The following is a 16,760-nucleotide window of genomic DNA, read 5'->3' as shown; positions in this document are numbered from 1 at the left end:
CTTTCGTTGATCTTGCATTGGCTTCAAGTTGAGCCAAGCTGTGCTTGCCCGGATTCCCTCTCTTTGTTATTTAGATTTCCTTCTCTTTTTTCCCCAAGGAGGGCAAGTAAAACGACAAAAACGAAACTGTTCGTCTTCACTATAACAAGCGTGCTTTGTGGGTGACCATAACATCCACCCACGCAACTGTCGTATGTCGCATAAGCCACGCGAGATCTCGCGAAGCAGAAAGCTTCACATGACTGTGCGCTAGTGAGGCAAGTTCCCGCTAAACTCCCGAAACTTGTGTTGTACTCATTGTCTCTGTTTTCGAAGCAGTTATCTATTCTCCATCCTCTGGTCCTTAATATCTTTTCTTGTTCGCCGCAGAAGTAAAACATAATTTAGGTTGTTGCGCACGAACAAAGCGTTTCTTTTAATGCTCGCCCACCAAATTTGAGCGAATCTTCAGCCTAAAACAGGCGAATTTCTGCCTGCTAGTCCGCGTCCTTCCGGCATCGATAAAGCAGGTCTAGCTTGACCGACGGTCAGCAACTCGCAGGCAGCGACCAATGCCAGCTCTCGGCCCAGTCTAATCAAGGCGGGACCACCTTCCGAAGGCAGCACTTCATCGCCGCAAACAAAGCCGCTTCAATCCCGCCTTCCGCAAGCTATCCGCGCAAACATATAGCAGATACCAGTGACATAAAAGTGTGTTGAAGTGTGCCCTCGTAATAAATAAGCCGAATGCCGAATCCTTTTTGAAGATCTGTGCCCTTTACCTTAAGTTGTTGGTCGAAACGATAGCTGCGATAGAAACAAGTTTCAGCTCACAGCCAGCTGCCCCGTTCCGGTGTGGCTTATAGGATCTGCTTGCTTGCACGATAGTGCCGCTACCGCTACTAAAGCTTTGTCGAAATTAGCCGAATCTTTCTTTTGTCACGAAAGATTGAGATTGACAGTTAGGCAGTTCCATTAGCAGACCACTTACCATAGAGCTGGGCAAAGCACCGTCCAAAGTGCCGTCGATGACAAACGTTTCACTTAACACCACGCCGCACAAACAACGCTCCAAAAATGGGACGGGGCTGCAGCATATACGCTGCTGCGCGCCGGTCGTACTCGAACGCTGTATAAAAACGGCGTCAGGTGGCACACTAGATAATGCCCATTTTACGTGATGCTCTTGAAGCGTGGTTTAGTGTGAACGGTGTGCATTGTTGAAGCACACCAGACGATTTACTTTTTCCACTATGGTGTCCGACGTGCCAGGTGGCAGCCGCCTGCTTTTCGCTGCATGTGGCGCAGCACGGGGACGGTACGTCGGTTTTCCGAAGCGCTGGCCGCACGAAATACTCAGTGCAACTTCAATACAAGTGTAAATGCAAGCAGAGTGCACCCAAAAGACTTGACTTCACCGCCTACGAAGAACAGCTCCTTGCAAGGAAGGTCCCAAGTTTCTCTTTCATTTCTTCTGCCCTCTGACAGGGGCCTCGAACACTCGGCAGCCCAAAAGGCTTGCTGGGCAATAAATATTCTTGTGGCCGTAGTGCATGCAGACGCGAGCTTCCCTTGCCCGTCTTTAAGTACTTCCCACTTCGTTTCATTATCCCTCTTCTGATCCTTCATTTCCTCCCCCTCCCCCATTCTGATATGCAAACGCAATCCTTCTCTATAGGACACCTTTCCTTCTTCCGTTTCTTTTTTTCCTTACCCTTTTTTTTCGCCTTGTTCCGCCACGTGTCTCATTGAGCTGGGAATTATTTGCTATGCACAAAATATGATTGATTTTTCCGGTAGGAAAATAGGATCTTTGTCGTTAGTTTATTGCTCGGCACGTCCTTACACTCGGGCGAGTGGTTCAAGCACGAGAGCACTGGACTTCTGCCAGAGCGATTTGGCGAAGCCTGCGTTGGGCCCTCAAGGATACAGAAAAGTACGTGCGAGCTGGCCTTGGGTGTATCCGGAGTGATAATTTTGTTTGCCTGCCTCCGTTACACCGGCACCTACTCGGTAGTAGTCCGTGCCGCTGAACTGGTCAACAGCCTCGGTTACACGTGTTTCGAGGGGAGGAAGAGACCTCAGAGGAGAATCAAATGGAAGACACAAAAGTTATAATCGCTTGCAGCGTCCGTAACACTTATAAATAGCCGACGACGTTGAACATAAAATGCTATTACGCAACGCCGTACACAGCTTGTTCTCCTCAAAAGCTGCCGGCGCCGTGGACGACGGTCGGAAAAAAATCCTGATTGTTCGAAACGGTCATGACAACGCAACCGCATGACCTCGTACGGGAATTTCAAGCACCTCACATTCGAATAAAGCTATCGAGTTGGGGCAGCATCCAAATGGAGCTAAAGTTGGCGAGGAGGTTCTTTTAATTAAGGCATTTCAGAAATTAGAAGCAATCAACGAAATAAATCTTTCGCCATTCGGGTTCGAACCCAGGTCCTCTGTATGCCAGGCGGGCACACAATGCCTACATAATTTACGAAGGGGCGTTACTCGGTGCCAAACGTGTTAAATGAGAAACTAGTGAACGCTTTGTGGTCCGTATGACTCGATAAGGTGTGTTTGGATTACGTACTGATGTTACAGTAATGATAAATTAAATAAATTAAATATTTTCAATAAAGAACCTTCAAAAGTTTGCGGAATGAAAAGGATGTATTAAAGGCGCTCTCGCGACTGCTCCTAAAGCGAAGCTTACGCGCTCTCCTCATTTTTCTCCCTTCGCTGTCTCCCAACTGACCTTAGGAATGCCGAGGATATTTGCGACTCATAATACTTTTACAAGGAAGCAACACATGAGGTTTAATGTATTCTTCTTTACAGAACGTGCAAACTTTGCGCAGTGTGCACAGCCATGCTCAGTATGAGTTGGTCCGTGGGCTGAGCCTAACGTTCTACAGGAATGGTAGCGTCTTGCTGTGAAATATGCTGCGTAAGACGCACCTAACTCTGAGCAGAACCCATTGTCAGCGTTCATCCACTATCTTAGTTTTAGAACAAGGCGTGATGTGAGAAGTCTAACAGAAAAGAAAGTGTTATTACAGAGCAGACTACCAGATGGGGGATGATTGGTGTTCATAATTTTGCGAAGGTTTGCGGGTAAACCGTGTTTGTCGTCGACGCGTCATCAGAAAACGATCGCGCAGTATAGCGTGACTCAAGGACTTTAGCAGCCGTGAAGGGGAGGGGGGAGGATGTGCACATGAGGTACAACATTAAAGGGGAACAATCACGTGACGTTTCTCCCCTCCCCACCCCCGTGCACATAGTACGTGCAGGCCGGGCGGGGCAGGGACACCGCACAGATATCCAGCACGGCCGCATCTACTTGTGCGCAATCATTACCGCATACCATCGGGCGCTGTTTTTCCGCATTACCAGTTGTGTAATCGGCATTCAATTTATTTATTCATTTCTATCTTATGGCCTCAGGATAGAAAGTACGCTGGTGCTTCTGGTGGCAGTGGATGTTTAGGGAAGGAGAGCGGTGGATATCGACGCTCTGCCCTTTCTTCTTTCGTTCTCGCCAGCCGTAATAGTGCCCTAAAGGCATCGGCTCAAGCTTTCTTCCTCGTGAATGACCATCAAGTACTTATATATGCAGAGCACGCGTAACATTTCCCTATCAAACCTCGGCATTTATTTTCGCGTCGGTGCGATGTTAGGTCCACGTTTCTTCGCGAGAGCTTCTTGCAAGTGCGTGACTTTCATCGCAGAGCAACACAGTTTTATTACTGTGTACAGATATGCACTTAAGTAGATATATCACATAGCAACATGGAATGTAAGATCTATGACGCAAGGTAAACTGGATGTCGTCAAGCGAGAAATGGACAGATTGAACATTGATATCCTGGGTATCAGTGAGCCCAAATGGACCGGAATGGGAGAATTTAACTCCCTAGACCATTATGTCTTTTATTGTGGGCACGAATCCAAGAGAAGGAATGGGGTCGCTTTCATAGTAAACAGAAGAATGGGCAAGGCAGTGCTAGGGCACAACCCCAAAAACGACCGAATGATTTCACTTCGGATCCAAGGTCACCCTTTCAACATAACAGTTATCCAATTAAGTCTATGCACTAACCACTACTGCTGAAGAAGCTGACGTTGACAGATTTTATGCGGACCTGCAATGCCTTTTAGACCGCACTCCATCATCAGACGTCGTTTTTCTCATAGGAGACTGGAATGCTAAGGTCGGTAGTGAAGAAATATCCGGAATTACAGGCAAGTTCGGTCTTGGTGAGCCAAATGAAACTGGGCAGAGGCTAGTAGAGTTTTGTCAAGAAAACAACCTGACCATAGCGAATACTCATTTTAAACAGCACAAGAGGCGCCTGTACACATGGACTTCACCGGACGGTCTGTACAGGAATCAGATCGATTATATTCTTTGCCGGCAGAGATGGAGAAGCGCTATACAAGCAGTAAAAACAAGACTTGGGGCCGATTGTGGCACCGATCATCAGCTCCTTGTTGCCAAAATTAAGCTTCGATTGAGGAAAACGCAGAAAACCAGAGGGCCTTTCAGGTATGATCTGGATCAAATTCCATCAGAATACGCTGTGGAAGTGAGGAATCGATTTCAAAAATTAGAACTAGAAGACAGAGAACCTGAAGAGGTGTGGACTGATGTACGTGATAAAATACAAGAAGTTGCTACTAAGGTAGTTCCAAAGCAAAAGAAATGTAAGAAAGCAAACTGGTTATTTGAAGAGGCTTTGCAAATAGCTGAGGAAAGGAGGATGGCAAACGTTCTGGGGAAATAGAAAGATACAAGGTTCTCAATGCGGATTTTCAGAAAAATAGCAAGGAGAGATAAGAATGCCTTCCTGAACATACAGTGCCAAGCAGTTGAGGACAACAGCCAATTAAGGAACACAAGAGCTCTGTATAAAACAATCAAATATATCAAAGGAAGCTTCTGTGCTAAGCTGGGCGTGATAAAGGCCAAACGAGGCAAGGACCTCACTGAAGCCTCAGAGATAAAGAAGAGGTGGCAGGAATACACAGAAGAACTGTACAAGAAGGACCAGGATGTGCAAACCCAACATAAGACGGTTGTGATTACTGATCTCGAGCCCGGCATCCTGAAGAATGAGGTTGAATGGGCCTTAGCCAGCCTTACTAAGAACAGAGCTAGCGGAATTGATGGCATTCCAGCTGAGTTGCTTCAAAACCTCATCCATGACGCTGTTAACATTCTACATACAATATGTCAGAAGATTTGGACAACCCTGCAGTGGCCACAGGATTGGAGGAGGTCAGTTTACATCCCCATTCCAAAGAAAGGCAGTGCCAAAGATTGTTCCAACTACCGTACGATTGCGCTTATTTCGCATGCTAGCAAGGTGATGTTGAAAATCCTCCAAGGTAGGCTGCAGCAGTACGTGGATCGGGAGCTTCCGGACGTTCAAGCTGGGTTTCGCAAGGGCAGAGGAACTAGAGACCAAATTGCCAGCCTTCGCTGGATCATGGAAAAAGCAAGAGAGTTCCAGAAACCCATCTACTTCTGCTTTATTTATTATGCGAAAGCGTTTGACTGCGTAGATCACAGCAGATTGTGGCAAGCTCTCCAAGAGATGGGAGTTCCAATTCACCTCATCTGTCTCCTCAGGAACCTGTATGAAAGGCAAGAGGCCACAGTCATAACTGGGCATGGTCTTACTGATTGGTTTCCGATTGAGAAAGGAGTGAGGCAAGGCTGCATACTGTCGCCCTGCCTATTTAACCTATATGCAGAGTGCATCATGAGGAAGGCCGGTCTGGATGAGTCTTCAGCTGGAGTGAAGATTGCTGGAAAACGTATCAACAACCTTAGATATGCGGATGATACCACTTTAATGGCAGAAAGTGAAGTGGAACTCAAGAGACTTCTGATGCGCGTACAAGAAGAGAGTGAGAAGTTCGGCTTAAACTGAACATTAAAAAGACAAAGATCATGGCGTCTTGCCCTATCAAGTCCTGGAGCATCAATGGACAAGAAGTGGAAGCTGTGACAGATTTTCTCTTCTTGGGCTCCAAGATTACCTCGGAAGGAGACTGCAGCCATGAAATTAGGAGACGCCTGCTTCTGGGAAAGAGAGCAATGGTTAGCCTTGACCGCCTAGTAAAGAGCAGAGACATTAGTCTGTCAACCAAGATCCGTATAACTCGTGCTATGGTCTTTCTAGTTGTAATGTATGGATGCGAGAGTTGGACTGTGGAGAAGGCTGACCGCCGAAGAATTGACGCGTTTGAATTGTGGTGCTGGCGGAGACTCTTGAGAGTTCCTTGGACTGCCAGGAGATCAAATCCGTCGATATTGTCGACCATAAACCCTGACTGCTCATTGGAGGGTCAAATTCTAAAGTTAAAGCTCAGCTACTTTGGTCATCTGATGAGAAGAGAGGAGTCGCTGGAGAAAGATTTGATGTTGGGAAAAGTTGAGGGTCGCCGGAGAAGGGGTAGGCAGCGAACGCGATGGTTAGATGGCATCCTCGAAGCGCTGCAGATGAAGTTATGTGATGTTAGGAAGATAGTGAGAGACCGGAAAGCGTGGCGTGACATGGTCCATAGGGTCATGAAGAGTCGGACACGACTGAACGACTGAACTGAACTGATGCATTTAAGTGCGAAAGCACTGCTTCGCAGGGTAAATCGGAACACCACGAGGTACCTGCGAAGCCTCAACCTTTGACAACACTTACAGACCCCCTCCCACAAAAACTAAAAGATCATAAAAGCGAATTCAGGTCCACCAAGCGAGTGCGGAACATCATAGATATCGCTGCAGCAGATCACCACTCGTATTAAAATGCCACTCTGACGCGCTGTACCTTGCGTATCGCCGTCTTCAATAACTTTCATCCTTGCGCAATGTACACAAACAGAGCACTATCGCATTGTACTCTCAAGGCACACTAAGCGGTGCCAAAGTTTTACACTGCGCTACCACTAAGATCCCCAGTCGCTGATTTCGCTTATCTTTGTCCAAAGCCCGGCCTTGAAACACTAGCCTCGAAGCAAATGCGGAGTGAAACATGACGTGCTCTCACGCGTACGAAACAATTCAAGGAATTTATCTTCTAGTGTCCACTGGCTTATGCGATTTAAAGTTCCATTTTTGTCGTGCTTTATATTGAAATGTAGCACTTGTTTGCCGTGTTCTTTGTTTTCGTTTAACCCCTGTGTCTATCCTGTTTCCGATACGTTCGTTCTTTTTGTATGCTATTATATTTTAACCTGAAGCTTTCTATCTCATGTTTCATTTGCTATGTGAACATTTGGCATTATTGCTATAGCTTCTGTCACTGGTTCTAATTTTAGACTTCATTACATTTTTTCTTGCAGTGCTATTTACTGCCGTTCATGATAGTTTAAATTCACTATTTTATAACAGCCTTGTGAGAAAGCATTGGTGGCACGTAATTTAGTTTTGTTTATCTTTTTATTTTCCAGTTGTGCATTCACAGCACGTATACATTAATAACAAACGTGGAACATCTTAATTGGCCCTTGTATTCAATACGCTTACTTATAATCTAATTATAAGTAGCTCGAATCACGCATTCTTCCGGCGGTAACTTCTGAAATACTAAACTTGGAATATAGTGCCTGGCCATCCGGCCAGTTCTGTGTATTTGCCGTTGCCTTCTTGCGTTTCCATTAAGTTAATAGGCGGTAGTTCAATAAGCGGGTCGCCCTTCTCAGAATATGCGCAGCCTCAATATGTCTAGCAACCACCACGGTTAGAAAGAGATATATCAGACTTCCTTGTGTGTACTCACCACGCAGCCACCGGAGACAGTAGTAATCGTCGTCGTCATTGTTTAGCAGGTCCTTGCACACCTCCCGGAACTGCAAAGTGAGACAGTACGACACAGTAAGGGCCGGATCTATGGGTGAGCAAATCATTAGCTGGGAGAGCGAAGGAGAAATAACATAACTATACCTGAAACAGGGTGCATAACTAGGCGAACTGGAGATGCTGTATAGTTCGATTTCATCGCACTCAGGCAAGGATGAATTAGTCATCGTCATCATCATCAGTCTGACTATACCCACTGCAAGGCGAAGGCCTCTTTCATATTCCTCCATTTAACCCGGTCCTTTACTAGCTGCATCCACTTGACCCGTGCAAACTTCATCACCTCATCGTCCTCTAACGTTCTGTCGGCCTCTGCTACTCCTTCCTACACTTGGAATCCTAAGCGACCATTGGTTAGCCTCTCTCCGTACTATATGTCCTGCCCATGCCCATTTCTTCTTGATTTCCACTAGAATGTCAGTAACGAGTTATTTGTCTGACCCACTCTGCACGTTTCCTATCTCTTAATGTTACCCCATTTTTCGTTCCATAGGCCTCTTAGTTGTCCTCAATTTAAGCAGAACCCTCTTTGTTAGCCTCCACGTTTCAGCCCCATATAGGTGAGTACAGGTAAGATGCAAATGTTGTACACTTTCCTCTTGAGCGATACCAGTAAGCTGCTAGTCACAATCTGCGAGTGCTTGCCGAATACGCTCCATCCCAATCTTATTCTCCTTATTATTTCCATTTCATGGTCAGGATCTGCGGTTACTACTTGTAGTAAGTGGACATAATTGGCTACTACTTCCAATGCTTCGCTACCTAACATAAACTGCTGTTCCTTTCCGAGGCTGTTGAATGCTACCTTAGACTTTCGTATATTGAGTTTCAAGCCTACCTTTCTACTTTTCCTGTCTAGGTCATCAATCATTTTGAGTAGTTCATCCCCTGAGTTACTTAGTAAAGCAAATCAACAAATCGCAGATTACTGAGGCATTCGCCATCCACTCTTATCCCTAACTGCTCCCATTCCAAACCTCTGAACACTTCTTCTAAGCAAGCTGCGAATAGTACTGGGGAGATTGTGTCTGTTTTCCTAACACCTTTCTTTATAGGGATTTTCTTACTTCCTTTATGCAGAACTATAGTTGCTGTCCAGCCCTATATATATATATATATATATATATATATATATATATATATATATATATATATATATATATATATATATATATATATATATATATATATATATATATATAGCATAAGTAAATAGACGTACTTGGTTGCTAGAGGTTACATACAAGTGAAAAGTTGCTTCATACTGTTTCCAAGTTTATTTGTAGTCGACGTTTCGGCAGGAGCCCTGCCTTTCTCAAGAGACTCAGTTTTGAGAAAGGCAGGGCTCCTGCCGAAACGTCGAGTGTATATATATATATATATATATATATATATATATATATATATATATATATATATATATATATATATATATATATATATACACACACTCTGATTTCGCAATGCCTGCATGGCCGCCGAGGTTTCAACAGAGTCAAATGCTTTTTCGTAATCAATGAATGCTATGTATAAGGGATGAATGAGTACAGCGAGGAGTAGAGTACAACGTCACGCGGTGCTCTAACACACATGGCACTTTCGAAAATATTCATTTCGGGTAAATGGTCATATATGTCCTCGTCAGTTTTTTTCGCCACTATGATTACTCGCGCAGCACGGCTTAATTTCAAGATAAACAGTGTTCCTTGAAGGTAAAGAAAGACTTCGTTTTCCCGAAGTCGCGCTAGCTTAGGGTTGGAGAAGCTGGCATTGAAGGCTTCTGGATGATGAGAACTTCCTTCCTGGCCCCTGCAAATGTGTCAAGGACTGTAGAATGTACGTTCGGAAAGGGAACGACCAACCTGCTGGCCTGGAATATTGAGAAATGCAATGCGCGCCGCGCCGTCTTCACAGCCTAATTTCCTTGGTTTAGCAAAACAGCCGGACTTGTTGATGCTTGCTGAATGGGCCAGATGCAGTGTGTGCGAGAAGAGCACGAAGACCGAGAAAACGATTTCACTGTACACTGTTCTCGCCTTAAACTGAAGCTTACCGAACTTAGCACGAAGAAAGGATGCAGTTACCTCCCTTAGTTCGACTATGTTCTATGCTATATTGCTGCACTCCTTTATTGCAGGCATTGCGCTCGTGCAATATTAAATTTATTTCGGGTGTTCTTTCCGTGAGCTGCTTAGAGACTTTGACAGAGAAAATCGTAACCTTCTCCCCCTACACTTCTTTATTTTGGTAGTCGAGTCTTGAAAGCCGCAATATATATTACTTAGAACGGGCTAAGCGCACGTGTTCGCCACGCAGCATCAGGCAATTTCGCCCTGAAAAGCATGCGTAATGAAAGAGAGACAATGACAGGTGCAGTGTGTTTGTCCGGGACAACGTTGCAGGAGCCAGCCAGCCGTGGCACGTAAAAAGCAAGGGAGGAGAGTCTATTTCACAACCTAATCAGGTGAACCACATAGTTGCATGTGACGTAAAACACGCGTGGTAGTACATGCCACTGAAAAATACCACAGCGACCTCCTCGGGGCAGAATGCGCGTTCGCTGAAAACAGCTGACCATGCAATAAAGTTAAGAAGTGCTTGGGACTGAGCTAGTTGGAAGATCTTCTAATAAAGTCTGCGCTGCTTAGTTGGACACGGACACTGTTTGTCCAATCTTTTATCCGTGCCCAACTAAGCAGCGCAGCCTTTATGAGACCACGCAATCACTGCTTTCCTCAAGTATTTAAAGGAAAATTATTAGGTTAGAATTTAAGCTGCACGTTTTAAGCGCCTAATTGGGAAGGCCATAATCGAGGCACCTCTGAGCTGCTGACTACAGAAAGGCGGATGCTTCAGACTGCTTTGCAGGCTTTTTTTTGTGGCCTTGTCAACGATCGCCCTTAACGCTGTTCACCTTGCTCGAGCACTGCCTGAAATTGTGGATGTGCCGAGCAATGGAGTTTTGCCGTCGCGTAGACACGTTGGGGACTCTTAAAATGTATAAGAAAAAAAAATAGAAAAGCGCGTGAGCGCGTGCCAAGGTTTTGCACCTTGAGAGCGATAAAACAAGGAAACCTTGAAGGTAACTAGACAGGTTATCCTGGTCAGAAGAGAAGCCTGTTTCTTCAAACCACATGTGTAAGACGACGTGGTTTATGGGCAGGCTGCACTTCAAACGTGCACTACTTGGTGTTATTGAGATAGTTTAGTGAGCTTGTACACTATAAGTGAAAAGAGAGTAGCATGTCCTTTAGCGTACTCCCTTGTAGGGCCGTGGTATTCTCTCCAAGCCCTCAGGTAGGTTTTTTCATCCCTAAAATGTAAGAGATGCTACAATCCGTCAGCAGAACCGTATTCCGCTCCTAAATTACATTTACTGTATGTAGTTAGCAATGAAAACAGACTTTTAACCGCTGCACCAGAAGTTTTGATATTAGCTGTTAGAAGAGATCGAAACACCAGTCAAAATCTTCGTAATTGATAGAACTTCGGATATATTGAAGTGAGAATCAATTTTCGATGCCGGCCATAGATATTTCATACTTCTGGTTATGCTATCTACCCCAGGGCTCGGGTAGCATGCCCTAACTCTAACAGGAAGTGCGTTAAAGGACATGATACTCCCTTTTTACTCCTGTTTATTCTTATTCTCGTCTAGAGCGTACTATAGAACCTGTGCTTAGGTTCTAATGTACAGTTATAAATATTATGACCGCGAACGCGGCGAAGCCTGTCGCGCAGTACAATCAGCACAGCCGCCTAGCGTGAGCTGGCAGTGACTTCGCGTGCGATATAAGCGCGGCTACGGCTGCTACATGAGCGGATGCACTCCCTGCCAGCGCCCGCTTGCTGTCTGCAACGCACAGCGCTAACTGATAAAAAAGGCGCGGGCACTAAACGGCCTGGTCGATATCCCAGGCATATGTAAAGCAATAATATGATGCGATAAGAAAGACGCGGAAAATTGACTTGTACAACACGCCTGAATTCTTGTCGCTGCGCACTTCGCATACAGCGTATATATGCGCGCGCCTTTCTTTGTTTTCACCATTTGTTGTGGATAACTAACGTAGACTGCACGCTTAGACGCGGCAAAAGACTGCATAACTAGCAGGGAGTGAATCCACTTATTTAACAGCCTTAACGATGCGTATCTCGCACGTGAACTCCCAGAGCAACCCGCTTCGCCGTGTTAATGCTTATATATATATATATTTTACTGCGCATTAGAGCACTTTTGTTTAATTGGCAAGGATTGGCACGCGGTACGGAGGAAAAGTCACTGATCACAGCGACTGCAGCATTTAATTAAGGCTAACATATTGACGGCAACAAGTACAAACAGCATTGCGACTGTCTGCAGCAGCAAAACATATTCATGTTCTAGCCTGATTGACTATTGATTTTATCTCCCAGTGTACCATATAGTCTGTCTTTCAGCTTGCAAAAGCAGAAATGTAGTGCATCTTTCGCGACAGAAAAACTCGGTCACACTTCGCGGTTTGAGACAACGTGATCACCTTCCGTCCATTGGGAACTTGGGGTTTGGGGGCGTGTGTTACAGGCGTGCCGTGTACGGGCCCTGAAGTGCACCTATAAGCCATTTTTTTTTTCGCTTTTGCTGAGTGCGACTATTTTTTCTAAATCTATAACTTTTGGCAAAACTGAGTCTGATCCTTTCAATGCATTTATTTATTTGTTGAACTAATATAGGACTGCAAAAGAAAGTCTCAACTACATCAAGAAACTCTGAAAAAGAATTGGTAACAATCAAAAGATGTGAACGCTATAGCGTAATGGGATTATTATGTGTGAAATCCTTCGCTTGAAATTTTTATAAATCCTTTGCTGTATGACTGCTGGAACGGGGCTTCATCTTTGTGGCTTAGACGATCACGCGTAGAGTGCGAGAAGCTAGGATTGCCAGCGTCCGACCTCGTCCGGTTCAAGCTGTTGTGATCCTGACAGATTCAAAACATTCACCCTTCAAAGGTTGCCCGATGCCTTGACTGACTGATGCCTTGTCTTTTAGCTATCTGCGCTTCATGCCTAATTTGCATGACCTCGGCTTGTTCTTAAGTTTAAAGTGGGAGACCTCGCACATAGGCACTATACGCAACGATTCAGCGGTCAGCTAGGCTCGCCAAAAGAGCGCCGTCAGGTAATCCATCAAAACTTTCCCCCCAAAATGCCAATAGTATCATGCAGAGAAACGGTGCTTAGCCCTTTCAGTAGCTTGCGAAGCTCACTCAACAATCCACGTGTTATCAAGGGACTAAAAAGATCCCAAGCAACTTGCATACATCAGATTCGAACGGGCTCTGCTCGTACCCCTGAGTGGATGCATCACACGAACTCTGAATTGTTTCCGCTCTATGTTCCACATGTGGTGCTGTCTGAGGTAAAATGCGCAATGGTTAGTGCAGTTCTCTTCTCTGAAGAAAACGACAGCCCCTTACATTTCATTTTAGGACATTTTCTACTCTACCAAAACACGTGACGCATTGATTAAGGTAACGTAATTACTTCGAAAAACTGTTTTCGAATAACTATGCAATAAGTTATCTACTTGAGTGGCATAGGAGTTCCGACGCTGTAAGGCAGATGCAATCTACTGAAGTGTGCCAATGATCCAGAGAGTGGGTAGTTCTTCAAGACAGTACGTGTTCTGTCGAAACAACCTTACATTGTTTAGGGCAGCACCGCCGTGTACGTGCGCGAGGTGACTTCGAAGGTTGCGGGCGCACTGAAAAGTCGGTGAAGGCGACCCAGCCCTAAGCAGTGTTGGAGAGTGCAAAACGAAGGCCGTACGCCAAGCGACCAGTTCAAGGCCGGTAGCAGAAAGAACCTCGTTGTCCAAGTGCGGAAGATTATCACGGTGCGCGCAGGTAATAATGCCAGCGTTGTTTTGGGCATGCCGCCTGCGATAACAAACGACCTGAATGTCTCCGAGCCAATTAATGATTTGCTGACAAGCACTGAAAGAGCTTGGGGCACTGGCAGTTTTCGGCCGTTTTATTCACTGTTCATTATGTGTCCGCCATTATGTGTCCGCTAGTGCACATGATCAAGTGCCAGACTTTGGTACTCGAGGACCACAGAAAACAAAAATTTGGGACGAATTGGTGACTCCCATTAGCAGCCAACTTCTCGTTTCTTCTGTCGAAGTGCGAATCGTCTAAATACGGCATGTGAAGAAGAACAACAACAAAAAGACAGGCTATGAATAGCAGTAAGAACGAAACTAAGTACAATGAAGACAGTGTTTCGACTCCTCAAGTATTTGTCACACGTCAACCATGCAGTATATGCATTGTTGAATGCGCGGCGCGGGGCAACTATCAGTAATCATCCTCCTTTAAGTAGAGAGACGGGCGTTGCATCAATGCTTCCACAGTCCTTAAGTATAGGTAAATGAATATTTATTTACAAGGTGTGCTCTGTTGCGTGCTGGCTCAAAAAGGCTTTGTAACAACTTTTTTCATTTTTTTTTTAAGCTGCAAATAACCACTGCATGAACGACCTCCTGTTTCGCCAACAAATACTGGTCGGTTGCTGCCCACTCAGTCTTGGCGGCAAGTCTTTCAGACAATTGATTTTTTTTTTTCTGCCGCATAATGGTTCCGTCATGACGCTATTACAGGCCACGTGGCTTTGAGATTCCAGATTTGTTTTTGTTTTTATCTCAGTAAAAGACCGTCTTTCACATTTAAAGGCCTTTTAGTCTTTAACGGTGCTATGAAGGTTTCATATAACGCGGCTGAAACGAAAATAATTTGGATTACAGGTCTAATATTAAGACTAACATCCGCGTTTTTCCATTATTTACAAGAATTATGCGTACCGAACGCTATCCTGATTTTACTTTTCTCTTTTGTATAACTATTTTAATTCGCAGTGTTTGTAACTTTCCTAGCTTTTTATTTTCGTTACTGCCGCCCAGATAATACTTTTGTTCAACTAGTCACGGACATTTCCTCTATCGTGAACAATCTCGCCTTACGCAGGTCCACATTCGCAGATGCAGAGGGATTCAGCCTATCGTTCTCCCTCCATGTTTCACGAAATGTCCTCGTTCCAGAAGTTTGCACCGCATTCTTCCCCTCCCACTTGGACGCGTGACCTATAAAATATATCTGTGCGATCGTTGCGTGGCAACATTTATATACCGCTTTTTTGTGCACGTCTGTCTCTGTAATCTGCGCCAATTTGAGGCTTTTAGTGCATTTCAGACTAAGGACGTATAATACTGTTTGCAAAACATCTGCAGCGACAGTGACGCATCTCTGATTGCGTCGCATTCCCGACCGTGTCATTTATACTTTCATTTTATACTGACTAGACTGCTCACCTTTCTCTCTAGACGGGTCGAGTTCGTCTCCCATACCACTGTTAGCGCGATAGCGTTCAAGGCGCCCCGTTCTGGTGAAACACTGCCATTGCTGTTGTGAGCAAAACAGTCGCTTGGATGGTTCCTGCCGGGGACATGATAGGGATACATCACTTCGGTTTGGAATCAGGAGTTGGTGTCGCTAACTCTCCTTCCAGCTCCCCCCTCCTCCCATACTCTACCCTTTTTCACGGTGTCGAAGTGGAACTGGAAACCGGAATCGAAGCCATATTTTTTTCCCCGCTATCTTGGAACTGAACCCGAACTACCCGAACCGGAACAAATCAAAGGAACCGTTCCAAACCGGTTTGCGGTACCGTTCAACGTTTTTTTTTTTTTTTTTTTTGCTGGTAACTTACCTCCATTTTTTTTTATCACTGCTTGTAAAGCGTTTTCTCACTTATTTCCAAAGCGCCACTGCAAACCGCAAAAATCCCAGCCATATTGAAAAATTGTCCCTTGCAATAAGGTGACAACAACAACAACAAACACAACAACAACAACAACAACAACAACAACAACAACAACAACAACAACAACAACAACAACAACAACAACAACAACAACAACAACAACAACAACAACAACAACAACAACAACAACAACAAAAATATTGCCGCGTGCATAGCACTGATATCTGGTATCGGGCTATCGTTTCATCCTGAACATGGGTGGCCGCTGCACAACGCAGTGGCTCGTGGAGAAAGTTGCCCCATTCGAGAGCTTTCGTCGGCAGTGAAACAATAGCATATAATTTTTTACTTGAGTTTCATATTTAGATAATCAAATATATACGAAATGACAAATCTGTTAAAAATGTTTGAAATTATTTTATTTTCCTATCTTTTCACGACGTCGCAATGAGCCACATGGCACATGCATAGCAGCCGTTCACGATGCGACGCCAGCAGATGCATTTTGGTTGACCGAGACTTCGGAATGACAAGCCGACGCTAGTGGTGTGAAGCAGTAATTTGGACACTAATTTAACGGTCTGCTCTTGAATTGTATCTGAATTGAGCATAAAGTTCATTCCATAGGTCGATTTCATTTTGTCCCTAGCGATGTCTGCTTGTTTTATTTCCCTCCACAAGTTTAACTATGTGAGAAGTAAAAGTCGGATGTTCAAAGGTGAAGACATGGGTGGAGTAAGAAAGTTAATGGGATTATTAGTAGCAGTATTAATTCACAAGCTGAATTTGATGAGCGATCGTTCCGGCCCATAAAACTACGGGGTTGAAAAAAAGGATTGCGTTTCATCGCTTTATCCACCATCAATGATGCGAATACCTAAGACAGTCTTTCCTAGAAAGGTGGCACTGAAAGCTAAAAATGCATTGTTGAGAGAAAGCGTAACTAATGAGTAGCCTGGTTTACGGGTTGCGCGTTCACGAGGGAGGTCGGCACAAAAACCTTGAAAAGCAGGAAGAGGGACGAGGTCAAGCGGAGTGAAGGAATCAGCGACTAGGCTTTAAGTAAGAAATAACACAGAGGAGGAAATGACCGTAATTGCGCAATCGGTGA

At 44.8% G+C, this 16,760-nt stretch overlaps 1 protein-coding gene across 1 annotated transcript in view; it reads right to left on the bottom strand.

The window, feature by feature from the left end:
* The window catches only part of LOC146196047 (SEC14-like protein 2), a 76,357-nt gene that overhangs the window by 35,531 nt on the left and 24,066 nt on the right, over window positions 1-16,760 (bottom strand). Inside the window, exon 2 of the mRNA XM_084598053.1 lies at window positions 7,767-7,836. Within this exon, the coding sequence (XP_084454179.1) occupies window positions 7,767-7,836 (70 nt within the window). The remainder of the gene's footprint in view (window positions 1-7,766; window positions 7,837-16,760) is intronic.

Source organism: Amblyomma maculatum, chromosome 3, assembly GCF_055883805.1.
Source record: "Amblyomma maculatum isolate TAMU_Amacu chromosome 3, ASM5588380v1, whole genome shotgun sequence".
NCBI classification, from domain to species: Eukaryota; Metazoa; Arthropoda; class Arachnida; order Ixodida; family Ixodidae; genus Amblyomma; species Amblyomma maculatum.
This window is presented reverse-complemented; position numbering and strand designations above follow the sequence as displayed.